The sequence below is a fragment of the Aspergillus eucalypticola genome (assembly GCF_003184535.1).
Source record: "Aspergillus eucalypticola CBS 122712 chromosome Unknown BO83scaffold_45, whole genome shotgun sequence".
Taxonomy (NCBI): Eukaryota; Fungi; Ascomycota; class Eurotiomycetes; order Eurotiales; family Aspergillaceae; genus Aspergillus; species Aspergillus eucalypticola.
Window position 1 is genome coordinate 1 of NW_020290319.1, and position 22,215 is coordinate 22,215.

The window sequence follows — 22,215 nt, forward strand, 5'->3', positions numbered from 1 at the left end:
TCATGATCGCGTTGATGATCTTATTGCCCACGGACGGTCGGGTTCGGATGAGGACGGCCAGGCAGTTCAATGTCGCATTGACGAGAAGGGGATCACTATGAAAGTGTTAGCGATATCGTAGATTGACTACCGCGAATAAGAGGGATCTTAAGTACCTTGATTCTTCTTGAAAGACAGAGAGAAGTCGATCCAGCAATCCGGACGCCTCTGCTTCCAGGTTTGGGAGAGACAGGATAGCATGGTTTCGGGGCACAATGGCCAAGGAGGTCTCATTCTGCTCGGGTCGCTAAGAAGACAGCGTTAATCTCGGCGAAATACGCAAGATCTCAGTGAACATACTCTAGGGTCGGCGATGGGGCCATGCGTCCTGCACGTGGATGACTCGCTGTACGAACTTGATACAGCAGATCTTGACGGGGAAAGGGAAGGAGTCCCATCGACGCCAGGATGTCCTGTTTGATGGCTGTCATGTTCTCCCAGGCGGTTGCCTCTGCGGGGGTGGTTGATACCTGCAAGGTCAAGCGTTAGTACACTGCGAAGCCCAATGGGTGCTCTAAATCACATTGCAGCACCATGCAGCAATCTACGAGAGCTCTCCCGAGGAGGGGGGCGAAACAGAGCAAGCATCAGCCACCTACATATGCCTAAACACCAGCGGATACAAACTGGCCGCATTCTGCACTATATGTTTCAAAACCATGGGATCCTTTTCCGGCAATTCCAATATCTCTCGTAATGTCTGCAGCACGTTCGGGCCAACTGTTCCTTCTGAGTCGAAGCCAACGCAGGACTGGCAAACGTCTCGGCCAGGAACTCCGATCCCCATCGTCGCAACTCCAGGCGTGTACTTGCGCCAATTAACGGAAGAACACCGTTCACGATCTGTGGGTAGAAGGCAGCATCGCCAAGGACGAGGTTTCGGGCGGCGTTGAGCTGGGCGATCTGATCGACGAGGTGATCGGTCGACTGAGCCATTACGACTGGTTCAATGGCCGACTGAGCCGGCCAGATGGAAGGAAGGACGAGGTTTGAAAGATCGAATTTGTAAAGCAAAAGGGGAACTGGTTGGGTTTGTCTACGCAGGGGAAGGGGAAATTCACGGTGCAAGCACCGGGCTTAGAATGCGACTAGATAATCTGCCGACGCGGCGCATACAGCGTAAAGGTGAGTACCGGTGATTGGTAAATATGAGAAGAAAGCAATGATGACTCGGGCGGAAACAAAGAGGTGATGTAGGTAAGAAATACCAACCGAGAAATCAGAAGGGGAGGAAGAAAGGAGGATAATGGTAGTTGTTGTTGGTGGAAGAAGTCAAGCTGAATGAATGGATGGACGGAAGCCGAAGCAGGAATCTGGCCGGCGCTTGACACAATGGTCACGTGAGTCTGTCTCGCGGCATCCACCGTCATTTCCCTTATTCTGTCCCCCCATCCTCATTCCATATCTATTGACATCCTTTCTAATTGAACCAACAGTCTCATCCAGGAAGAGCTCAAAATCAATGTGCCTAATTGGACGTTGACAATGGCATTTGGCCCCGATGCATCCTTAGTATAAATACTCATTATGCAGGTGTTAAGGGATTCTACCCTAGATTTATTGATGATCGGCCGGCATTAAAATGCCTCGAGCACACCCATGGGTCCAGTATAAGATGAAACCTAGCACCTTGTGAATATACTAAGCAGCACTGCTAACACTGTCTAATGTGCCTTGTACCTGGCAACCTCAACTTAGCGACAATGCGAACAATGCTAGTAGAGTCAAAGAGAACTTCCGTCAACACCGTCACGTAGTACAGTCCAGATAGCCATATACTACATTTCACCAGCCATTATCATGCCAAGATCCGGTTGAACAGTGGATCCTTCTCAAGCAATTGGGAATCCCCAGCTTTCAGGGTGATGCATACTTCCCACATTGAAGACGACCCACTTTTCTCCAAGGACGTCCGTGACGGCAGAAAGATACACCCACCAGGGACAAGCGTGAGCCCGGGCTCGAAGTCTACAATGTGGCCCAGTCCAGCGCCAAAATCTAGCGAAAAGACCTTGAGACCTCTCCAGCTGGTTACAATGATCCCCGCGGGTCCTGCTTCAACCTTGGTCCAATCTTCATAGTCGGCGACGGCGGCTGATGCGCTATACATGAGAGTCTTGTCCATGGTTGTAAGCTTCATGCGGATACGCAGTGCCAACTGAGCTAGATGTAGGGTATCTGCATCATTTCCTGTCTGGCCTGCCATCTCTTCAGAATAGATATCATCATGAACAGGGAAGATCGCGTTCCCCAGGTAGGTCTCTGGTAGCGGAGGATCAACTCGGCTTCGCAAATCAACGGCCATCAGGAAATCGGCGCTTTGGGTTCTGTCTGCTCGCTCCGGGTGAAGGGCTCGGTCGACACAGATGGCCAGTGTTGCAGTAATAACATCGTTGCTAGAGATCCACTTTGAGGACTGCAACTGAGGCATGAGTTGAGTACAAATGTCCTTCACCTTGGCTACTTTCTCGGAGCTGAAGGTGTATCGCTTTGTCTCGACCATAGAGGACAAGGCAGATTCCATTGCATTCCATTGCTCAGTGGAAATGTTGGGATCAAAAACAGGCGTTCCCAACTCAATGCTGTGGTCGAGGCGCTTCACACATTTAGATGGAAATTTTGCGACTTCCTTCCGGAGATCATCATGGGTCTTCGCGATAGTCTGCGCGAGGCTGGTTGTGATTTCTTCGTTGGTTGACTTGCAGCACTCGGCGACTGCTTCCAGGATCACACCGGCCCCGGTACCATCAAAGACGCTGTGCCAGAAGGACATGGCCACAATGATCCTGCTATGAAATACATTTGCCTGAAAGCGAAGAACAGGACGCTGTTGGGAGGCTGGGATAAATGTGGGCAGAGGCAGATAGGACTGGATCGGGTGAGAATGAGAGTCTGCATCGCCGTCAAAGTGCTTGGTCTTCAGCATAGGGACATCAGAAAGAGGAACACGTGGGGGCGCAATATGCATTCGGTTCTTGGGCCCGTCTGGCACACTATAGAGAACCACATCTCCGGCGAGCCAGGGCAATTCTGAAATCAACCTGTCAATTCCTTTCTGGAGGGTGGAGAGGGCTGTCTGCGTGTCGGTCGTGTCGAAGTACAGGATATACGGCAGGAAGAGCTTCGCCGGGATGTGGTCGAGCGGGCTTAAAGCCAGCAGACCAGGGCCATCCGACATGCTGGAAGATTGATATGAGGAGAATTCAAGTGAAATAATACAGTCACGGAGTTTGATGTTGGTCAACGAGGTGATGATCCTCGCCGTTCAGACAAGATCTTTGATGCGAACCATTTCCTTGACAGGTTGCGGTCGTCCCATCCCTCCTGAATCCCCTTTAAAGCAGCCCACTACGGACGTTCAACTCCGAAATTAATAGACCAGATAACAAAGAAACGGTGTAACCGGGGTTGTTGTTAGTCTGACGCCGCCGCATACATAGATTGCGTCTCCCAGTAAGGTGCAAGATGCCATCAGATTCGAGCCAGTCAGGGCTGAGCCGGCTGATGCGGGTTCATGACAAAGTCCAAGAGCCAATCTCGCAGCATTACACCTTGATTATGATCATCGATGGCTGACCTTTACTGTGTAACATATCTCTTTAATCTTTATGTCAATGGGCGAGGCATTGACACCATCTTGGCCGTGGCAGCCTCCGCGACCAACGGTCACTCCCCGGTTCATGCGCCAAGTGGGCCACTATGACAGCCCCGAATCGGATGATGGTTCATGTTCACCTCAAACAACAAAGTGGCACAGCACCGGCCCACTTGGTCACTTTCAGGATTGGCTTCCCTGTTCGATAGATTAATGATCATTTCTATTATGTCTTTTTAACAGGATATCTACCCTGCAGTCGGCCGCATGGGGGACGGATCCCTGCACGTACACGCACTCAATCATTTCAGGAAATGGGATGTCGCGATGTCTGGATTTATCTTGACAGAAACGCCGGTCAGGGGGCTATTGTCGGGTTTTTTGCTTGCGGATGCCTCTTTACTGTTGCTATACTCGTTCAAATCAGCTCCGGATGAGGAAATAAAACAAAAGCCAAGGAAGTCACCATAGCGGCTGACAAGAAAATGACCGGTACAGATGGCTCTCCGATGCATCTTCCTGATCCGGCGCCTCCAATGGTGTACACAGTGAGGGGAGTGATTGGCGCATTCGGTCTTCTCACCCTGATTGTTTGCTGTCTTAGAGTATGTTTACGTTTCCGCAATGGCAGCATACACGGGCTGATCGACCTGCGTCTCCCTAGCTCTATCTTCGGGGATTTATCATGCACGCTCTCGGTCTGGATGATTGTCTTGTTCTTCTTGCCCTGGTATGTACTATTTTCACAGAGGATGAAGATGAACCCGCTCTTAACCGCACTGAGCAGGCCATGGTCCTTGTGTTCGCGGCCCTCTCCATCATTCTTACAACGTACGGGATTGGCTACCATCAGGATACTGTTCCTACTGCAGATATGATCATGACGGAGAAGGTTAGTGCCTTTTCTGTTCTTCTATAGACGCTGACTTACTGTTTCAGTACGTATATATCTTGTTCTGCCTGTATCTCTGGGTGGCCTTGGCTGTCAAATGTAGCCTTACTGTTTTCATCATGCGGGTTTTCCCAACCAAATGGATCCGGCGGATTGGTCTGGGAATCATGGTGCTCATGGTCATCGTGACAATTTCGGGGGAATTACCCTTGATCTTCCAGTGCTGGCCAGTGCAGGCAGCGTGGGATTCGACCATTCCTAACTCGAAGTGCTTTTCCAATGCTGTGTTAGAGGACCTCCAGCTGTATCAGGCAATACTGATGTTATTATTCGATGTGAGCATTATCACTCTTCCGATGCCGACTATCTGGAAGCTTCAAATGCCTATTCAGCGTCGTTTATTCATTGTTGGACTGTTTTGTCTTGGTATGTTTGCGAACTTTTCTTTCACTTCCCTGAAAATCAATGGTTGATGGATCATAGGATTTGTGGCATGCAGTGCCGGGCTGGCACGCATCCCGCTGTTGGACTTCCAGGTTAACTCAACTGACTATACATGTACGGTCTCACTTCTCTTCTTCGATACAAATCTACTCCACTAACCGCGCATCCTAGACGTTGGTGCTGTTCCACTTATATTGATGAACGTCGAATATGCGCTCGGCCTAATCACCGGTTCTTTACCTTCGTTGCGCGTGCTTCTTAGAAACATTCCGGGGCTAAACAGCAGCAAAAAGAGCACCGATCCGAGCCGAGATTGGAGAAACGGTCCTGGTCATAGCGGATACCAGCTCAGCGAACGGAGTCACTGGGCCCATAAATTTAAGGGCAAGGGTAAGCTCGATCTTGAGAGTTGCGATAACGAAAGCCAGCAGCGGATAGTCGTAACCACGACAGTGGAACAGGTATAGATACTGCTGATAAATGCTATTATTATATTCTCTTCCTTATAGCCTGAGACTTTCTAGCAGAGTATATAACCATTGCGTGATCCTTTGTCTTAGGTACAAGATGAAGTAATGAGAGGTAGGAGATAGTAAGTAGTACAGAAGACCTCACAGCAAGGCGATAGGCGGTAAATTAAAAGCATCATACAGGTGGAACTCTCCCATAATACTAATACTACTACTACTACTACTGTCATGATTATTTGAATGTGATCAAGTACTACTAAGAGTAGTAGTAGCCTTATAAGAAATATATAATTAGCAACTGATACTACTACAATTTCAAGAGAGTCCGACCTGATGCTAATCCAACATTTATAGCACAATCTACTGCATCTAAAACATAAGAAATCCATCAAGACAACGACACATGAGAGCATCATGCAATAAAAACCAGCATACGGAGTATAGAGACAAACAAATTAAATCCCCGCGGCTCCGCCTCGGCCAGCAGCCACCACCAGCCCGCCAAGCCCGGGCCGAATCCCCCCAATGAAGGCGTCAGTCGATCCTCTTCAAAAGTTCCCCGTCCACCTCCGAAAAGAAAAAACGGCGCGCCCTCTCCAGAACCCTCACTCATCTCCAAGCCTCAACCAGTCAGCACGGACTCATCCTTTTCACAATGCCTGCCGGAATGTACGTCCCAATATCCCTTCCAATGCTTATTACACCCCCATCCCAGACAGAACACCCCACTACCACCTACTACCCCGAATCACCCCATCCCATCCATCGCAAGATAGAGAGACACACTGACTCATACCGTCAATGGAAAATACAGCTTCAACTCAACCTACTACGGCAAAGACTACCGCGCCGGAGCGGCTCTTCTCCGTGCCCGTCGTCCGTATCTGTTCAAGAATGCCTTGACCGGTCTGGCCTTGGTGTCTTTTACCCTTAGTGTTTGTACGTTTCCATACCTCCTACTTACTACCCTCCTTCATACTCAGCGTTTGTCCTTGATTATTATTGTTGTTGTGCGCATGCGCAATGCTACCCCATTACAGCCCCTGAATCCACTCAAGGAAACACAACAGCTAATGTCATCATCTCTATTGTATAGACGCCTACACCATCCGCGCCGTCGGACAGGATGAGTTCTCGGACGTGAAGGTTCCCGATGAGCCGGCTAAGAAGCAATAATTGATTTGAATATTGCATTTGCGGAATACTGTTTGTCGTTGTTTTATTATATTTCCGGTTTCAGCGTATGCTGATCGAGCTGTGTGTGTGTGTGTGTGTGTGTGTGCATGGATTGATTTGATTTAATTGATTGGTTGTTGATGGTGTATTGGGATTGGAGTTAGGTTTGAATAACTATGAATATACTGTATATTTATCTTTTTTTGTGTGTTGGGTTTGTGCTGGGTTTGGGGGTGGTTGGACGTGTGAGGGGAGGGTGTGATACTAGGGAAGGGAAGAGATGGATGTGTGTAGATGGTGTTGCTGATCAAGTGGAAATCTCTGCTCGCGTCTAATTATTATTTACCTGTATATTAGTCGAAGGATATCCGTGTTTAATTTGTCATTATCATTCTGACAAGGTTCAGCTTGGTTGCTTAAGGGTAGAAGAAAGAAGAAGTAGTCTACGCTTCTAACCAAATGCACAACTTCTATAATTCCGCCTATATGGTGATATGACACGTACAAGAACATGGAATTGAAAATGACATGCTAAGAAATGAAGAAGGGATCGATTTTACACCCAACCTGGTATCTATCAACGACACCAGGCCCTTTACTCGGTCCGCAGGACACGAGGGCCCTTGCGCTTGGTGGCGCGCTTGCGCTTGTGGCCCTTGTCAAAGGCCACCGCGTTGTTGTGGTCACGGCCGAGGTTGTCGAGGTCCTTGACCTTGTAGATACGGATGATCCAGTTCTCACTGGTGAATGCCTCCTCGAGCGTGTTCAGCTGAGGGCCTTCCGCGGGGAGTCGAGATCCACGCACGCGGTCAACGGCCTGGCCGGGACCGAACAAGGAGTTGAAGTTGTAGTAGGACATTTTGTACCTGCAGTCGTTGTTAGTGTCGTATCTATGCCATGGCAAATAGGGGATATCTTACATCAAGCTGTTACGCATGGTGGGGGTGGCACCGTCATCCACCCGGTACTCACCGCGGGCAGTGAAGAAGTCACGCTCCTTGACCTCGTCGGGCCAGATACCCTCGGCGATACGGACCATCCACAGGAACTTGTTGATGTCGTCACCGGAGTAGCCCAGCAATCCACCAAACACCACCAGCACGTAATCAACATCGTGCTGACGGAGGATGGGGTAACTGACCTCCTCACGAGAGCTCATCGCCTTACCAACAGTGGCAATGTGGGTGTTGTTCCACGTGTTGTTGTCAACCAGGGTAGGGCGATCCGCCATACCACCAATCTGGTAGCCGTAATCCCACCAGGACATGATCTTGGCGTTGTGCTCAGTGTTCTGGCGGAGCCAGTAGTACGCCTCACGGTAGTCATCGATAATGTGCTGGCTTCCATCAGGCAAACGGCTCGCGAGAACCACAGACGGGGAGGAGTAAGCGTTCGAGGTGACCCAGGTGCAGTGCGCAACGAAGAGAAGCAGATAGATGACAACGGAGGAGGTCATGACAGCCTTGGACAGGTAGGACGTGACACCGACATTGGGCTTCCTGGTGGAACGAAGACCGTCCGAGTTGTCCTCGTTCGCCTTGGCGCGGGGGTTGGGGCCGTTCTTCGCGAACACATACGTGTCGAGAATGGTGGAGAGGGCCAGAGCAGCCGCAACACAAACAATAGGGGTCAGGGTCAACATCAGACGAACCATGACACCGGCGAAGTAACTGGCAAGCACCGAGTAGATGATGACAAAGACATGCTCATCCTTGAGATCGCGGAAGCACATGTAGACACCAGCAGGGAAGAGCCAGATCAAGAAGTTCAGATCAAAGAAGAAAGCGGGCCAAGCGGTGGGCTGGTGCTCGGAGACGGAGGCAATGATAGGGATGTGGATCTTGGCATAGCCGGTATCCCACAGAGAGTAGAAACGACCGCTCCAAGGGGCAATCACTCCGGACACGGTGAGGACGACAAGTCCGACGAAAGCGATTCCGAAGACAACGATGATCATGGTAGTCAGAAGTCTCTGGAAGTGCTTGCCCGGGATGAAACCACGGACGAAGTCAGCAAAGGCCACGAGCTGAATGAGGCCAAAGACACCTGGCAAGGTCAGTACAAACTATCTTCTCTACAGACAATAAGAGTACACACCGAGTGCGGACATGTGGTCACTGTTGCGAATTGGCAGGAATCCGACGAAAGGAATCTGCATACTGGCCAGAGTTCCCAGAGCATACCAGGTGGTGTAGCTGATATAGATACGGGAGCTGTATCTGCCCATGCACAGAAGAACGAAAACGTGCAGAGGGATCAAGTTAGTGATGAAGACATAACCACCCCAGGCAGACACCATGTAGCCATAGAACAAAGCTGCCAGAGAACCCCACATGATGGAGCCGTTCTTGACAGCCTTGATCCACAGGAAGAAGGTGAACACCAGCAGGAAAATAGCAATGGCCTCGTTATCGTAGCTGCCCGCGACGGAACGAGAGATGTATCCGGGGACGATACCCATGAAAGCAGCCGCAAGAAGACCGGCGGAGGGGGATGTCGTCATCTCGCGAGTCAGAAAGTACATTGCCAGCGCAGTCAGACCGGAGAAGCCCGGGGCAAGCAAGACACAGATGTTACGGATATCGACAGGGATGGTGAGGAAACGCAAGACGTGGTAGATAACACCGCTGGTCACCATCAGACCGGGGTATAGCGTGCCACCAGTGACACGTCCCAGGGGGTGCCATGTTCCTGAGCAGCATCGTCAATCAGTATATGCAGGTAAAGCATGCTTGGCAGGAAGAACGTACGGTCGTCGAACCAGTCCCAGAAGCTCTCAAAGCCATGGGAGACCAGGTATTTTGTTGCGCGGAAGTTGAACCAGGGGTCGACTGTAGAAGGGAGCTACATTAGCATCGGTTGCCTCTGAATGGAGCTGCCTGCACACGGTGTCGAATGCCGGATCCGCGGTAGCGTCAAGGTATAGATGGAGGATTGGTATCAAAACATACACTCGTGAATAATACTCTCGAATCCTAGAGGGTCAATGTTAGTGACGGTCATTCAATTGATCATTTATATGAATCAAGAGACATACGGATAACACTGAACAGACGACTGGACACAGCAGCGGCGGCAATGGTAGCTAGAATGATAATCCGCAGAAGGCCGCGTGTTGTTCTGCCGGAGTTACCCTTCAAGAGGACATCGAGGGGTGATTCGGCCATAATGGCCAGGGGAGAAAAGAATCAAAATCCAATGGGAAAGAAGATGAGCAAACAGCCCTCGACCTGTCCCGGGAGCTGATGAGAGGGAAGGGTTGGGTGGTGATGTGAACGGGGGGAATGAATTGAAGAGTGTCGAGAGCTTCGCAAGGTGGTCTCTTCTGGGGCTTGGCGCCAGGTACGTAAGTCACCCAAGTCAAACCACAATACTTTGTTACTAGTTCCCTTTTCCCGTTGCGGGTTTGGGGGGTTTTCCTCCGAAACGTCCCCGCACCGTCAGTGCTTAGTATCAGCGCAAGTCTAGTCGACCATCAGTCGAACATCAGAATCGTTACCCCCTGTTTCAAGAAATATTCATTTGAGAATTAATACTTGAAAACTCTCGCGATCGCTCAACGGTCATCTCACCATGGATCTTCCCCCACTCACACAAGAGCAACTGACCGCCGTCGTTGCCTCTGCTAAATCGCCGATGGAGCTCTACGAAACACTATCAAACTATGAAAGCGAAGCTTGTCTGCTCTCCATGAAAAAGGGCAACCACACGGAGCTACTCAGTCTTTACTATTCTACATTCTTCTTCTCCAACCTTCTCGTAGACAAAATGTGAGATATCCCGAGCTACTCCCCCACAGTTGGCAAATCGCTAATCCGCAGTTACTCAGTCCCGAAGCTCGTTTATCGACACAACGCGTGCCACAAGAATTACTACAAAATGACTCGTCACTACAGAACTGCTTGACACTTCTCCGGGCGGTCTGGCAACGGAAATATGAACAAGTTTATAAGATTCTGCGAGAACTGCCATGGCCAGAAGCACTCCGACCCATAGTTCAGAGTTATGAATGTAAGGCAAACCATCCTCTCGAATATGCCTTGCCTTTGCTACATCTTTCATATTACTAACCTTACCTAGCCCATTTCCAGGAAAAGACGTTAAAGGAAGTCAGCAGAGCCTATGAGGCGATAAGGCCAGCAGCCGCTGCAACCTATCTCGGTCTGGATGCTGCCGCCGCACAACAGGGTGACCCGGCCATCATGCAGAAGTTCATAGCGTATGGATGGACATGGGATCAGAATAAAGGGCTGTTGCACCCAAAACCGATTGTCGACGAAGTCCTTCAGAAGGATGTTCGGTTGTATAATGAACTGAGTCAGGTCATGGCCTTGATCGGAAATCGCCGGAGTTAAGAGTATCTAGGAGTCTGCAAAAACAGGGGCTACCTTGCGAACTCGATTATCCTACAGTAATAGGCGGGACATGACGGAGAGATTGGATGACTACATATCTAGAGCGCAACATCCCGGGTCCGCACGTAACGACTTGACGGCGTCACGGAGCATATCATAGAACAGCCCCATAACAATGGGCATAATATTGCGCAAGCGCACTCAGTACGAGAAGAAGATCAGTAATGAAACCGAAGCATACAGAATCTCTTGCTCTTCTGGTCCAACTGTAGTGATACAGACGCACAACAGCCCAGGGTATGTACAAGATGCGGGGATGATGTCTATAGGGGAAAAAGAAAAATCATTCCTTTCGCTCGCAATGACACGACTCTGGGAAATTAGACCAAACAATAATACATAATCGGGGCCGACCCGAGATCTCTCGCCTATACCTTCAAAGAGGTACGACTCTTAGAGAGATAACTGCAACTTCATCTGCGTGCCGTATACTTCGATTCCATTCTAGTTCTCGCCAGCCTTCATCTTCAGGAAAGCCTCAAGGTCAAACCGGCTGTCCTCGGGATCCGTAATGACTGTGCAAGTTCCCTAGTTAGCATTGGGGGGTCCGGTACATGCCGCTGGGGGGTTCCAATGGGGACGGCAATTCGGCACTGGTAAAGGGGATTCAGAGTATGGAAAAGCTAGCACCAAGACGTACCTCCGCTGTTTTGCGTGTCCTTGGGCGCCGTCTTCTTCCTCCACTCAGCCTTGGCCTGCTCGATCAGGCGCTCCTGGCGGGCATATTCGCGTTCGGCCTCGGCGTGCTTAGCAGTGGCGGTGATCGAAGACTGGTGGTAGAAACCGTAGACGAGACCGGCAACAAGGGCCGAATAGCGCAGAACCTGGATGGGCGAAGGGAGCGGGTTAACCTCGAGGGTCCTGTATCACGACAATGGGTCCAGGGCGGATACTGATGACACTCACGTTGACACCCTGTGTGGTAGCCATCTTATGAGAACCCTGGCCTCCGGAGCGGCGAATGGAACAGATCAGTGAGACGAGAGATAGCAAGGCCGGATTCCGAGCGACCGTTATGAAGGGATCGACTGTCAATGGCTGGCAATCGGACAGGATACTTTAGAGAGCTGGTAAAGACGAAGTTCCTGTCGCGAGTTTTTCCGGACCGTCGGGCCCTTTGGCGCTTATGTCATCACCAACCCGGGTTTCCCTGGGCGCGGGACAGACACGGGGAAGTTCAAGGGAACGCGAACGAACCCTCCCCGTACTTTATTTACTTCGTCCCCAAGTTGAAAGACCAGCCAGTTCGTGGTCTGGAGGGTTTCACCTTCCGTTACTCCCCCTCCTCCCCATCATGTCCTCGGCTATGCAACAGCGCAAGGCCGAGATCCTTGCCAAGAGAGCCAAACTCGCCGAACTGAAGCGGCAGAGAGAGCTGCGGCAGAAGGAATTCTCGCAAACCCGAGCTAACACCGGCGATGCTTCTGAGGTAGAGAGACCCTGTCCCCTCACTCATGGTCGCCCATGTCACTTGAGAAGGGCCAGCGCTTATGTCTACTTGTCTTTATAGGTTGTCTCTCCTGCCCCCAGCCGCGCAGATAGTCGAGCTGAGCTCGATGATCTTATCTCACGTTTGGTTGACCGCCCGGGGTCGGCTTCCATCAGCCACGGGGCCGATGGCCTGTCACGGAAAGGAAGCAGGCCTAATTCAGTCCTGAGCGCTAGCCAACTCAGTGGCGACAACACGGAAGCATTCAGTCCAACTACGCGACCACATTCACAGTCAATTGCTGTTCAAACGGTCGGAACCGAGCCGTTTGTCGCGGCTCCTGAACCACAGCCCGCCCCTGAGCCCAAACCCGAAGTTGTTACATATAGTAAAGGAGTCCAGACGGACGACTTGAAACCGTCAGGCGCCACAGAGTCAGACGATGAAGAGAACAATGGCAGCAAGAGAGATAGCGAACGCGACGAAGAAATCCGGAGGAAGCTCCGAAAAGAGATCGAAGAGGAGCTGCAGGCCACTCAACAGCTTGCTGACAATGAAGCCAGCGCCGAGGCCTTAAATTTGCGTTACCCGCTCCGTACATTAGATGATGACGAATTAAAGGCTGTCACGTCCTCTGAGGACTTTCTGGATTTCGTTGAACGATCCGCTAAAGTCATTGAACGGGCACTGGACGAGGAATACGATGTGCTGGCCGACTACGAGCTTGGGGGCGTGGATGGTGAACTAGAAGATGATGATGAACATGGACGGAAACGGCGCGGAATCAGGGAGGTCTGCCAGTTCTGGGACGAGCGATGGAGCAAGAAGCGTATGATCAGTGATCTTAGCTTTTCGCCAAAGGTTGGTCGCTTTCATCATCATTATGAGCTTCGCATTGAGATCTGACATCTCCACAGTTCCCCGAACTTGTTCTGGCTGCATACACCAAGAACCCTTCTGCTCCTCATGAACCCGATGGTCTCGTCCAGATTTGGAACCAACACCTTCACTCCCGGCCGGAGTATGTCTTTCATTCTACCTCCGACATCTTAGCCGCCAAATTCTCTCCATTCCACCCTAATCTCATTGTTGGCGGTTCGTACTCGGGGCAGGTACTGCTTTGGGATACTCGGTCGTCGCGCGCAGGCGGTGGCGCTCCCGTTCAAAAGACGCCGTTGACTGGCTCTGGGCATACTCACCCGGTCTACAGTATTTCCATCATTGGAACACAGAATGCCCATAACATTTTGACCGCATCAACTGATGGCGTAGTTTGTGGTTGGACGGTCGACATGCTTTCTCAGCCTCAGGAATACCTCGAACTATCGACTCCCCCGCCCTCGAAAACAGAAGATCTTGCACCCACGACGATGTCATTCCCGCAGTCCGACCCCACGTTCTTCATCGTTGGTACTGAGGAAGGAGGGATTTACCCATGCCATCGTTACGACAGAGCCGGTGCCAAAGCTGGAACCGACCATCGCCTCGTGTATCGCGGTCATAAAGCCCCGATCATGTCCACTGCATTCCATCCCGCTCGCGGTCCAGTTGATCTGGGCGATCTCATGCTTAGCTCTAGTCTGGATTGGAGCGTGAGGCTCTGGCGCATCCGTCCGCCGGCCACGACTGCCCCTGCAACCTCTGCCATAGCCCCAACTCAAGTCGTGGAGCCTATCCTTGACATTAATCGGGAGGATGTCGTGTATGACGCACGATGGTCCCCTCATCGCCCTGGTGTCTTCTCTCTCGTCGATGGTGCTGGAAACCTCGAAGTCTGGGACCTCTACACGGACACCGAAGTCCCCGTCGTGAAGACGACACCGTCCAAGGGCCGTGGAGGCATACTGACGAGAAGTCTCAACAAGGTAGCCTGGGAAGAGCGCGAGGGCAGGCGCATTGCAACGGGTGGGCTCGACGGCGTGGTTACTGTTTTTGAAGTCGGAAAGGGTCTCAGCGGTACTCCGGAAGACGTGCCTGCCGATGAATGGGCGGGCATGAAGAAACTCGTTGGAAAGTTGGAACAACAGGACCGGAACAACTGATGCGCATTCAGCTCCTTTTGCGAAATACAAAGGAACCAATGACCGTCTTGTGACTTCCCAGCGAACGAAGCGACAAGGTCGGTTTATCGTCTCCTTCGCTCAAGTCTGTCCTCGCCAGCCAACAATCCATCGATCCATTCATCTGAGGTGCTTTAGTCTTCTTCCCGATCTGTAACACATTTTGAGCGGCGCCGCTGTTTAGTTTATCATATACCCCGAGGCACCTCGTTGATGTATCTATATTTGTTCCAAGCTAGAGAAACGAAATGGGTTCGAATATTTCAGAGCCAGCCAACATTTGTACATACTACCTGCTCGACCGCAATGGTTCCTTTAATGAAACAAGATGCCGTAAAAGTATAGTAGGACATGAAGTTTTTACGTTGGCCTATATAAGCAAATGTGTAGTCACGAGTCCCATGTGACCATCTTAGATGGAGACTTCACATTCCTATCATTCCCGTCATCAAATCTCGACAATCTATCTATATACAGCATTCCATTCATTTATGGCTTTTGACAGCCTCAATAACACCCTCCCCACCACCAGGCGGCTGATGGAAAACAATCTTCTCCAGACCAACAGAGTTAAGCAACTCACGCCATTGCTTCTCAGACCGCTCGAACGCGCCAACCTGGACCATCATCATGATACTCATGCACGCAGTGGGAAAATCACAGTGTCTATCCGGTATGATATACTCATTAATAATGAGGCGGGAATACCCAGGTTCCATAGCTTCGACGATATTGGTGAGGATTTGGCGGGCTTGCTCATCGGCCCAGTCATGAAGGATCCAGTGCAGATAATATGCCCGAGCACCTGCGCGAGATAATTAGCGTCGGTGTGTTTTATCACGGTCTTGATTTGTGTGTGGATCATGGAGGCATCGAACCTTTGACTGGCTGCGGGGTGAAGAAATCGTGAGGCATCAGGTCGGTTCCATTCGGGGGAGTCTTTATGCTTGATACGACGTGTGGCAGGTCTTGGAGGACGAGACGTCCGGGAAGGGTGGGGATTTTCTCGTTCAAGGCATGCAGGTAATGGCCCTCGCCTCCTCCGACGTCGACGAGGAGGACGTTGTTCGCTGAGTCGTTGAAACCGTCGGTGATGGAGCCTTTGATGTCGAACCAGTCGGCCCAGTTCGGGGTTGTTTGCTGCTTCAGGGTCATCCATTGTTGGAAGTCCTTTGCCAGGGAGGGGTTGTGACCAAGCCATTCGAAGTAACTGAGCTCTGTGTTCATCGCGAGCTGGAAGGGTGTGTCTTTGGCGGATTTGGGGAACTGGTTGTTGTTATTGCGGAAGAACTCCGGGGCTCTCGTGGTACAGAAGTTGCCAATATCGAAGCTAGAGTGGTATCAGATGAGGGTGTGTTGGCATGGTGGTGTGACTGAGGGGCTTACCATGCTCGAGTTGTGGCTTCGAAGGTAGGCTCGGCCATTACCATTGTGAGGGGTGATGGTTTGTATGACTGGACATCTTCTTCCAGAACGTAGCCAGAAGCTGCAAGCAGCCTCATGATTTGGTCTAGGTGGTGCCATGTCAGTATTCATTATTCGGGCTTTTGTCGGCATATGTGTTGAGCGCATTCCATGCAGGTGCATCTGCAAAATATTACAATCGACCCTTCCAGAGTGGGACCGCAGAGAAAAGAAGCGTGTATCCATCGCCGACCCACGAGTTCACATTTGATGAGGGCTAATATGGAGATTGATAAGATAAGGGAGATCTACCCATGAGAACTACACTTGCGCCAGATTTGTTGGCGATCTGCTGTGTGGTGGTTGCATGATTTTGGTTATCTCTGATAGTCTTGAAGACATCGAGCTGGACACCCATACGAAGTGCCATAAGAAGGACCGAATTCTTTTCACACATGTCAATTGGCAGCAACGGAAATGGACAGCATACTTCTGAAAACTTACCATAACGACATCCTGAATGACTGTCTCGGCTGGAGAGCCCAAAGCTGCCAGCAACCCCTGTGCGGCTTTGATGGCCTTGAACCGGGTGCTATCGTCGATTCCATCTCTGCTAGATTGGACAGCGCTTGTTAGCTCTGATATCTGACGATCAAGAGACATTTTCTAGTCCGGCTCCTCGTGCTGTTTTGCTCGTTCTTTGGTGGCTAGATGCAATATCCTGCAAGGACGGGTGAACATACAGGAGCCAACATCAAATGTCGCGGATAGAGGGCTTTAGTATGATGAAAGGATAATCGGAACAAAAGCTGAGGAATTGCAAGCGTGGGGCCCCTGACTCGCGTGATGGAGGATACCCGATAACGAATAAGATGGGAGATCGAGCCGGAGCACGATGCTAGCGTGCCTTAGTGGACACAAATCTGCCAGGAACTGGACACTCAGCGGCATAATATGTGGGCATAGTATCGGATCGAGGGTCGGTTCCAGAGTCTGTGCAAGCCATCCGAAAGCCATGTGGGGATCGGCGGAGATTGAGTTTCGCGAATGATGCGAGAACCATTGACTTGGATACTCTTTTGCCAGTGGCACCAGCACGGCACACTCAACATTGCATTATGTAATTGACTGGATCCAATCGTCCAAGAGTTTCAAAGACGGTCCCAGTGAAGCCGGATGCTCTCATTCCAAGGAACACGCTTGAAGCTAACAGCTGTGGTCTTGGCCCTGTGCGCAATGAAAAGATGAAATTCCCTCACCCCTTCAATGTCCTCTTGCTTTGATGAGAGCTGCAGACTGCAGATGCGTGCAATTGTTGAAGTAGCAGCCTGGGACCTCTAATGGCAGATGAAAAGTCGAGTTTCAGGTGGCGATGAATGCACGATCTGATTCTGATGTCCCATACAACGGCGATGCGCTGATAGGCGTGTCCGTTGCGATTGCCGTTGTTCAGATCGTGGTGGTTATAGCACGCTTTTATACACGACGACGTCTGCAGCAGCTGGCCTTCGCTCTCGATGATTACCTAATTCTTCTGGCATTGGTACTTGCCTATCTTTCTGGTTACTACTGTTTTGTGCTTACATTTTTCTGCAGATCGCCAGCTTAGGCCAATCAGCTTTGTACATTATCTGTAAGTGGAACATTTCGATAATAACGAGACCAAGCACTGACCGTTGGGTTTCTTTTCGCATAGTGGTCAAGCTCGCAGGAGTCGGACATCACATGGAATATGTCGAAGAGACGCCTGAAAAGCTGGTGATTTTGGAGAAGGTATAACCATCTTGTTTGGTTGTTTACTCGGAGATGCATACTCAACATAATTCAGGGCCTGTACGCCAATGAGATTCTCGACTTCCCCTTTACAGTCACACCAGCCAAGATATCCATCCTGGTCTTCTACCTCCGGATCTTCACCACTCGATCATTCAATATACTGGCCTATATAGTCGGTGCCATCGTGCTCGGACACGGCCTCGGCATCCTATTTGCAGCCATCTTCCAGTGCTGGCCGATAGCATACGTCTGGAACAAAACCATAGAAGGAGGATCGTGCTTCAATCAATTGGCCTTCTACCGCTACGTGTCACCGCCAAACATCTTGACAGACGTCCTCATCCTGATCATGCCATTACCATACGTCTGGAAACTACACACGCGAATGGGGCAGAAATTAGCTTTAACTGGAGTATTTCTTCTCGGCAGTTTGTAAGTACTACATACTTCACCACCCCAACATCACCGGAATGAATTAACCCCCCACCAGAGGAACCGTAGCCAGTATTCTACGAATGACAATCTTCTTCCAAGAAAACGCCACGACCGACCCAACCTGTACGTCCGTCCCCTGTTCCTAATCCATAAATAATCCTGCTAACCACTTATTAAATACAATACAGGGACATCCACCGACCTCGGCATTTGGACCATCCTAGAAGGCGGCATCATCATCATCGCCGCCTGTCTCCCACCCATTTGGCCATTGATCATGCGCATCCTCCCTCAACGGCTACGCAGCAAGGGATCCTCCCAGACTCCGCAGCGCTACTACCAGCGCCGCTATCCAACTAACCAGGCCAATGGCAAGACTCCGGAGGGATTCTCCCGACTCGGAGATAACAGTCAGTCGCGCGGATCGCATGTCCCGTCGCTGGGGAGTCAGACGATTGTGGCGCGTGAATCCGAGTATTATTCGGAGAATATCTCGTTGGAGGAGGCGGTGCACGGGTATGCGGTTGTGGAGAGAGAGGGGCCGTAGAGTCATAGATGTAACAACACGTGTCCAGAATTCATGTATTTACCTACCTCAAGGGGCGGTGGCACATGGCATAGTAATAGGAGATGGAACCAGCAAAAGGGGAATTCTCGAGATTGTCTTGACTAATCCATACACAGTGACTCTGTTCCAGGCCCTACTGTCATGCTTCTAATGCGGGGAAATTGTTGGGCGGGCTATTCCCATCCGAGAACAGTGGCGTGAGAAGGCGCAATAGCATGGTATGATGGTATAGTGGCTGTTCAGTAATTTTGGAACACAGTACTCCGTACGCAATACATAAGAACAGAATAGAAGCGAGTGGGTTATTCAGGCATACTAATAAGACAAGATAACTAGTCTGAAATTCTATAATGTATCTAATTCTTAATTAAGATGGTGGTCCGGTTCAAGCGGTCACCCAAAACACCATAATGAATACAATATCATACAAGCTGATAGAAGAAGCGGAAAGAGCTGAGGTGGCATACTATGGAGGAGAGCGGTAGCGAAGCGCTTTGTTTGATAGTAGCACTTTTCGGCATGTCGTGCATCTCACTCTCGTTATGTATAGGGAAATAGAGTATGCTGTAAGCTTAAAAATTATTAAACATCTATAATCTGATCTCTGCCTTAGCCCTGCCGTGTGAGGACAACCTCATTCCTAGCGAATTTATATAACATCAGCAACCTTATATTTTTGCTACATGACAGCCCTCCAGTCAACTGCACAGATGAGTTCATCTACAGACATAAGCGCAATCAGTACAGTTACCTCGTCAGGCCCGCACCCCAGGTTCCAGAACACTAAACTCATCGAGATCGCAGTCTAATCTAACGAGGGTGTTGATGGGCAGAGTCAGGAACGGGCTCGTATGGCCAAAGTCAACATTCATCAAAATCGGCAGCTGCTCCTCATGACTGCGACCAACAATTATATCAAAGACTTCCTCAATCACACTTGCAAGCTCATCTTGCATATGAGTATCATATTTGTATCCGCGCCCAATGACCAGTCCGCGGACTTCATGCAATATGCCAGACAGAGCAAGATCAACAAGGTTATTCCGAAACTGGGATACAGAATACGGCAGTTGCATGTTATCACCCATCGCAGACTCAAGAAAGAGAATCTTATCTTTCCACGAGGCAGGGGCGTAGTGAGTTCCCTGAAGACGCACAACGCAGGTCACAGTGCCCCCATATAGATATCCAGTGGCTCGACCTCTCCGAAGCCATCTCCACGACGGTGAATCTATGAATTCGCGCTGACTTTCATCTATCGTTTTGCCAAAAAAGAAGTCGCTATGATCATTCGAGCATATAGGAGACCGAGGAAGTGGACCCACTGGCATTCCCGTATTATTAGTCAGTACATGGACGAAGTGGTCGATTGTGAATTGTATAGGCTTGGGAAAATCCGAAAAATCTGTAAGAATACTGGGTCCGTAAAACGTGCGCAAGCCGGTCTGAGATTGGATTGCATAATGCAGGAAGGTGGTGTCACTGTAACCAACAAAGATTTTAGGATTTGATCGAATAAGCGAGTAATCAAGAAAAGGTAACAGTTCATTAGCATGCGCGCCGCCAATTGTACAAACAATGGCGGCAATCGTACTATCACGGAATGCGGCATGGATCTCCTCGCATCGAAGGCGGATAGATTCTGCGATTGTGGCTGTTGCTTGGCTAGAGAAAATAATCTGCACAAGGAAGCCTAGAGACTCCAGACAGGCTCTTCCTCGTGCGAGGGGAGTAGGTAGGATGTCATTGAGGCGTGCAGATGGCGAGATAAAGGCTATCTTGTCTCCTCTCTTTAGAGCCTTCGGAACAATTGTGTCCATTGAGGTCGTTGGGCGCTGAGCGATTATTGTATAAGACGAGAATCAAAGTAGATCTGCCAAGGAGTCTAACGCCACTCGTCAACGTGACAAGCCGCTGGTCTCTCAACTTCGGTCGATGGAGCGCGTTGTGGAGCTGGTTTAAATAGTGCGGCTTGTGCTTAACATTTGACGAGTGGGTTAAATTCCGTACCACGGCGTACACAGTCTGTATTTAGTGCTCCGTACATCTATTTGGCAGATATCCCCGCCGGGCCGGGGGGGGGGATCCGCCGTAGTAAGGTTGGTTCATAGTACTCCGTAGGTATCGACGTATGTCCACCCTTTTAATGAGTGAGTTGGCAGAAGCCGCTGTTCATCTATTTAATTGATACAGACCACCATCCATATTCCCAAGTACGTACTTTTCATTAAGTAGTTTAGTACTATCGTCTCTACGGTAGTTATCCCCCGTTTATTATTGGTCCCAGTGTCTTCACTCAACTAATGTCCGTGCATTTCCTAATACCCAGCAACCCCCCGAAGTCTGCCAGCAAGCCTTGTTGACCGTCACTCGACAGGTCCATAACGGACAAGGCTATGTCTGCTATGGTTCGTAAGTAGACAAGACGGATTGACCATGCGCCCATATGGCGTAAAGAGTCTATAAATGAGGCGCTAAAGGATTTAAATAAATCTCACCCTACAACACTGGGGCTAAGAATGCGACTTCTGGGTAATGTTCACGAAGGTTCTAAAAAGCTTACCTGATAAGCCATGTATGTATGCAGTAGTAAGGTATCTTGGAATATCTTGACCAGAAAATGGACTAGGCCACGCGTTGTTCTGAGGCAGATCAACTAGTTCCTTGATACTGAGATTACTGAAAGGAGAAGAAAGATTCTGAATCCTTGGCAGGCTCTGATTCTTAGAAAATAATTATCGTCAGTTGCTAGTCTGTGGACATATAGAGGGACCGCCATAACGCAATTTTACTTTCTTATCATGCGCACATATTAAGTGGGGCGGAAGAGAGAAACTGGTCCAGTCAATCCACTAGTTGGTGGCTTAGAGATGGCCATTGCTCCACGGAGTAAGGAATCTTGTACCCCGCAGAAGAAGGTGGATTCCCACCTTCTGTCAATCTGAACAGTACAGTAGCTATACAGGCATTAACTGAGAAGAGGCGCTGCATACGCGCTCTGCGGCCCTTGCTATATTTCCCTTTTACGACAATAGGTCGACCGACCATTGTTAATATTCCAATGGGTATTCTAGTTTGCATGCACCGCCTCGTTGGAGTCACTTAACTCCGTAGTGTTGCCTTATTCCTTACGTGACTAACAGGCCACTAGTTAGTTAATCACCTCTCTACAGCTTAGTTAGTTATCTGACTCAGAGTTACCTAAGATCCGGCCTATGCAGCTCCATGCGCTTTGGATGGATCATGACTTCAGTTCCGGATAATCGGCTCAAGAAGAGGGTTTCTTTGCTTCGTTACAAGAAACCATGATCAGTCGCAGGACCCACTCTTGCAAATAGTTACTGCTCTTAACTGATATCAAGCAATGCCAAGCCATACCAGCGGATTATGCCTGTCTACTTCGGAGTACGTGGCTTAATCAATTGGAAAAGCCTGTAGATTGCGTAGAAGAGGAACCGGAGGTTTTGTGGCGTTCTTTAGCATATCACTGCTAAAATCCTAAGCACGAAGCC

The 22,215-nt window shown here is 50.0% G+C and overlaps 11 protein-coding genes across 11 annotated transcripts; 5 read left to right on the forward strand and 6 right to left on the reverse strand.

The window, feature by feature from the left end:
* Positions 1-532: 532 nt before the first annotated feature.
* Positions 533-1,298, reverse strand: BO83DRAFT_383383 (uncharacterized protein). Its single transcript, XM_025532459.1, has 2 exons — positions 792-1,298; positions 533-759 (listed from the first exon to the last, which is right to left on the reverse strand). The coding sequence occupies exons 1-2, from the start codon at positions 973-975 to the stop codon at positions 635-637; spliced, it is 309 nt and encodes a 102-aa protein (XP_025382293.1). The 5' UTR covers positions 976-1,298; the 3' UTR covers positions 533-634.
* Positions 1,299-1,649: 351 nt separating this feature from the next.
* BO83DRAFT_383384 (acetyltransferase) lies at positions 1,650-3,320 on the reverse strand. The gene has a single exon (XM_025532460.1). The coding sequence runs from the start codon at positions 3,215-3,217 to the stop codon at positions 1,838-1,840; it is 1,380 nt and encodes a 459-aa protein (XP_025382294.1). The 5' UTR covers positions 3,218-3,320; the 3' UTR covers positions 1,650-1,837.
* A 628-nt stretch (positions 3,321-3,948) lies between these two features.
* On the forward strand, positions 3,949-5,446 carry BO83DRAFT_412565 (uncharacterized protein; the record flags this gene model as incomplete). The annotated part of the gene is made up of 8 exons (XM_025534414.1): positions 3,949-3,991; positions 4,062-4,095; positions 4,188-4,239; positions 4,299-4,364; positions 4,422-4,526; positions 4,574-4,952; positions 5,010-5,084; positions 5,142-5,446. The coding sequence occupies 8 exons, from the start codon at positions 3,949-3,951 to the stop codon at positions 5,435-5,437; spliced, it is 1,050 nt and encodes a 349-aa protein (XP_025382295.1). The 3' UTR covers positions 5,438-5,446.
* Positions 5,447-6,044: 598 nt separating this feature from the next.
* On the forward strand, positions 6,045-6,616 carry BO83DRAFT_442029 (uncharacterized protein; the record flags this gene model as incomplete). The annotated part of the gene is made up of 3 exons (XM_025536373.1): positions 6,045-6,109; positions 6,255-6,379; positions 6,537-6,616. Exons 1-3 carry the CDS (start codon positions 6,096-6,098, stop codon positions 6,614-6,616), a joined length of 219 nt encoding a protein of 72 aa, XP_025382296.1. The 5' UTR covers positions 6,045-6,095.
* A 464-nt stretch (positions 6,617-7,080) lies between these two features.
* Positions 7,081-9,890, reverse strand: BO83DRAFT_383386 (dolichyl-diphosphooligosaccharide--protein glycosyltransferase subunit STT3). Its single transcript, XM_025532461.1, has 6 exons — positions 9,654-9,890; positions 9,568-9,591; positions 9,367-9,447; positions 8,714-9,307; positions 7,537-8,662; positions 7,081-7,482 (listed from the first exon to the last, which is right to left on the reverse strand). Exons 1-6 carry the CDS (start codon positions 9,781-9,783, stop codon positions 7,212-7,214), a joined length of 2,226 nt encoding a protein of 741 aa, XP_025382297.1. The 5' UTR covers positions 9,784-9,890; the 3' UTR covers positions 7,081-7,211.
* A 139-nt stretch (positions 9,891-10,029) lies between these two features.
* Positions 10,030-11,197, forward strand: BO83DRAFT_372587 (CSN8/PSMD8/EIF3K family protein). Its single transcript, XM_025529988.1, has 3 exons — positions 10,030-10,386; positions 10,446-10,627; positions 10,697-11,197. The coding sequence occupies exons 1-3, from the start codon at positions 10,190-10,192 to the stop codon at positions 10,969-10,971; spliced, it is 654 nt and encodes a 217-aa protein (XP_025382298.1). The 5' UTR covers positions 10,030-10,189; the 3' UTR covers positions 10,972-11,197.
* BO83DRAFT_383388 (ATP synthase subunit e) lies at positions 11,038-12,068 on the reverse strand. Its single transcript, XM_025532462.1, has 3 exons — positions 11,938-12,068; positions 11,672-11,855; positions 11,038-11,546 (listed from the first exon to the last, which is right to left on the reverse strand). The coding sequence occupies exons 1-3, from the start codon at positions 11,959-11,961 to the stop codon at positions 11,476-11,478; spliced, it is 279 nt and encodes a 92-aa protein (XP_025382299.1). The 5' UTR covers positions 11,962-12,068; the 3' UTR covers positions 11,038-11,475.
* A 170-nt stretch (positions 12,069-12,238) lies between these two features.
* BO83DRAFT_442033 (putative dynein intermediate chain) lies at positions 12,239-14,825 on the forward strand. Its single transcript, XM_025536374.1, has 3 exons — positions 12,239-12,460; positions 12,542-13,321; positions 13,378-14,825. Exons 1-3 carry the CDS (start codon positions 12,326-12,328, stop codon positions 14,500-14,502), a joined length of 2,040 nt encoding a protein of 679 aa, XP_025382300.1. The 5' UTR covers positions 12,239-12,325; the 3' UTR covers positions 14,503-14,825.
* Positions 14,826-14,962: 137 nt separating this feature from the next.
* Positions 14,963-17,031, reverse strand: BO83DRAFT_349679 (sterigmatocystin 8-O-methyltransferase precursor). The gene is made up of 5 exons (XM_025528872.1): positions 16,429-17,031; positions 16,237-16,369; positions 15,907-16,030; positions 15,399-15,850; positions 14,963-15,325 (listed from the first exon to the last, which is right to left on the reverse strand). The coding sequence occupies exons 1-5, from the start codon at positions 16,585-16,587 to the stop codon at positions 15,006-15,008; spliced, it is 1,188 nt and encodes a 395-aa protein (XP_025382301.1). The 5' UTR covers positions 16,588-17,031; the 3' UTR covers positions 14,963-15,005.
* A 265-nt stretch (positions 17,032-17,296) lies between these two features.
* On the forward strand, positions 17,297-18,682 carry BO83DRAFT_432443 (uncharacterized protein; the record flags this gene model as incomplete). The annotated part of the gene is made up of 6 exons (XM_025535622.1): positions 17,297-17,467; positions 17,521-17,557; positions 17,621-17,697; positions 17,753-18,132; positions 18,191-18,258; positions 18,324-18,682. 6 exons carry the CDS (start codon positions 17,297-17,299, stop codon positions 18,680-18,682), a joined length of 1,092 nt encoding a protein of 363 aa, XP_025382302.1.
* Positions 18,683-19,458: 776 nt separating this feature from the next.
* On the reverse strand, positions 19,459-20,523 carry BO83DRAFT_403855 (S66 peptidase family protein; the record flags this gene model as incomplete). Its single annotated transcript, XM_025533655.1, has 1 exon — positions 19,459-20,523. One exon carries the CDS (start codon positions 20,521-20,523, stop codon positions 19,459-19,461), a length of 1,065 nt encoding a protein of 354 aa, XP_025382303.1.
* Positions 20,524-22,215: the final 1,692 nt, after the last annotated feature.

Coding starts and splice junctions, on each gene's coding strand:
- BO83DRAFT_383383 (XM_025532459.1), bottom strand. CDS start 975: ATGGCTCAGTCGACCGATCACCTCGTCGATCAGATCGCCCAGCTCAAC. Junction 760..791: donor CCTGGCCGAGACGTTTGCCA/GTCCTGCGTTGG, acceptor CAGAAGGAACAG/TTGGCCCGAACGTGCTGCAG.
- BO83DRAFT_349679 (XM_025528872.1), bottom strand. CDS start 16,587: ATGTCTCTTGATCGTCAGATATCAGAGCTAACAAGCGCTGTCCAATCT. Junction 16,370..16,428: donor TCATTCAGGATGTCGTTATG/GTAAGTTTTCAG, acceptor ATGTGTGAAAAG/AATTCGGTCCTTCTTATGGC. Junction 16,031..16,236: donor CGCAAGTGTAGTTCTCATGG/GTAGATCTCCCT, acceptor GGCACCACCTAG/ACCAAATCATGAGGCTGCTT.
- BO83DRAFT_383388 (XM_025532462.1), bottom strand. CDS start 11,961: ATGGCTACCACACAGGGTGTCAAC. Junction 11,856..11,937: donor CTACCACACAGGGTGTCAAC/GTGAGTGTCATC, acceptor TCGCCCATCCAG/GTTCTGCGCTATTCGGCCCT. Junction 11,547..11,671: donor GGACACGCAAAACAGCGGAG/GTACGTCTTGGT, acceptor GAACTTGCACAG/TCATTACGGATCCCGAGGAC.
- BO83DRAFT_383386 (XM_025532461.1), bottom strand. CDS start 9,783: ATGGCCGAATCACCCCTCGATGTCCTCTTGAAGGGTAACTCCGGCAGA. Junction 9,592..9,653: donor TCGTCTGTTCAGTGTTATCC/GTATGTCTCTTG, acceptor TTGACCCTCTAG/GATTCGAGAGTATTATTCAC. Junction 8,663..8,713: donor TGACCACATGTCCGCACTCG/GTGTGTACTCTT, acceptor TGACCTTGCCAG/GTGTCTTTGGCCTCATTCAG.
- BO83DRAFT_372587 (XM_025529988.1), top strand. CDS start 10,190: ATGGATCTTCCCCCACTCACACAAGAGCAACTGACCGCCGTCGTTGCC. Junction 10,387..10,445: donor AACCTTCTCGTAGACAAAAT/GTGAGATATCCC, acceptor GCAGTTACTCAG/TCCCGAAGCTCGTTTATCGA. Junction 10,628..10,696: donor CATAGTTCAGAGTTATGAAT/GTAAGGCAAACC, acceptor AACCTTACCTAG/CCCATTTCCAGGAAAAGACG.
- BO83DRAFT_383384 (XM_025532460.1), bottom strand. CDS start 3,217: ATGTCGGATGGCCCTGGTCTGCTGGCTTTAAGCCCGCTCGACCACATC.
- BO83DRAFT_442033 (XM_025536374.1), top strand. CDS start 12,326: ATGTCCTCGGCTATGCAACAGCGCAAGGCCGAGATCCTTGCCAAGAGA. Junction 12,461..12,541: donor ACACCGGCGATGCTTCTGAG/GTAGAGAGACCC, acceptor TTGTCTTTATAG/GTTGTCTCTCCTGCCCCCAG. Junction 13,322..13,377: donor ATCTTAGCTTTTCGCCAAAG/GTTGGTCGCTTT, acceptor ACATCTCCACAG/TTCCCCGAACTTGTTCTGGC.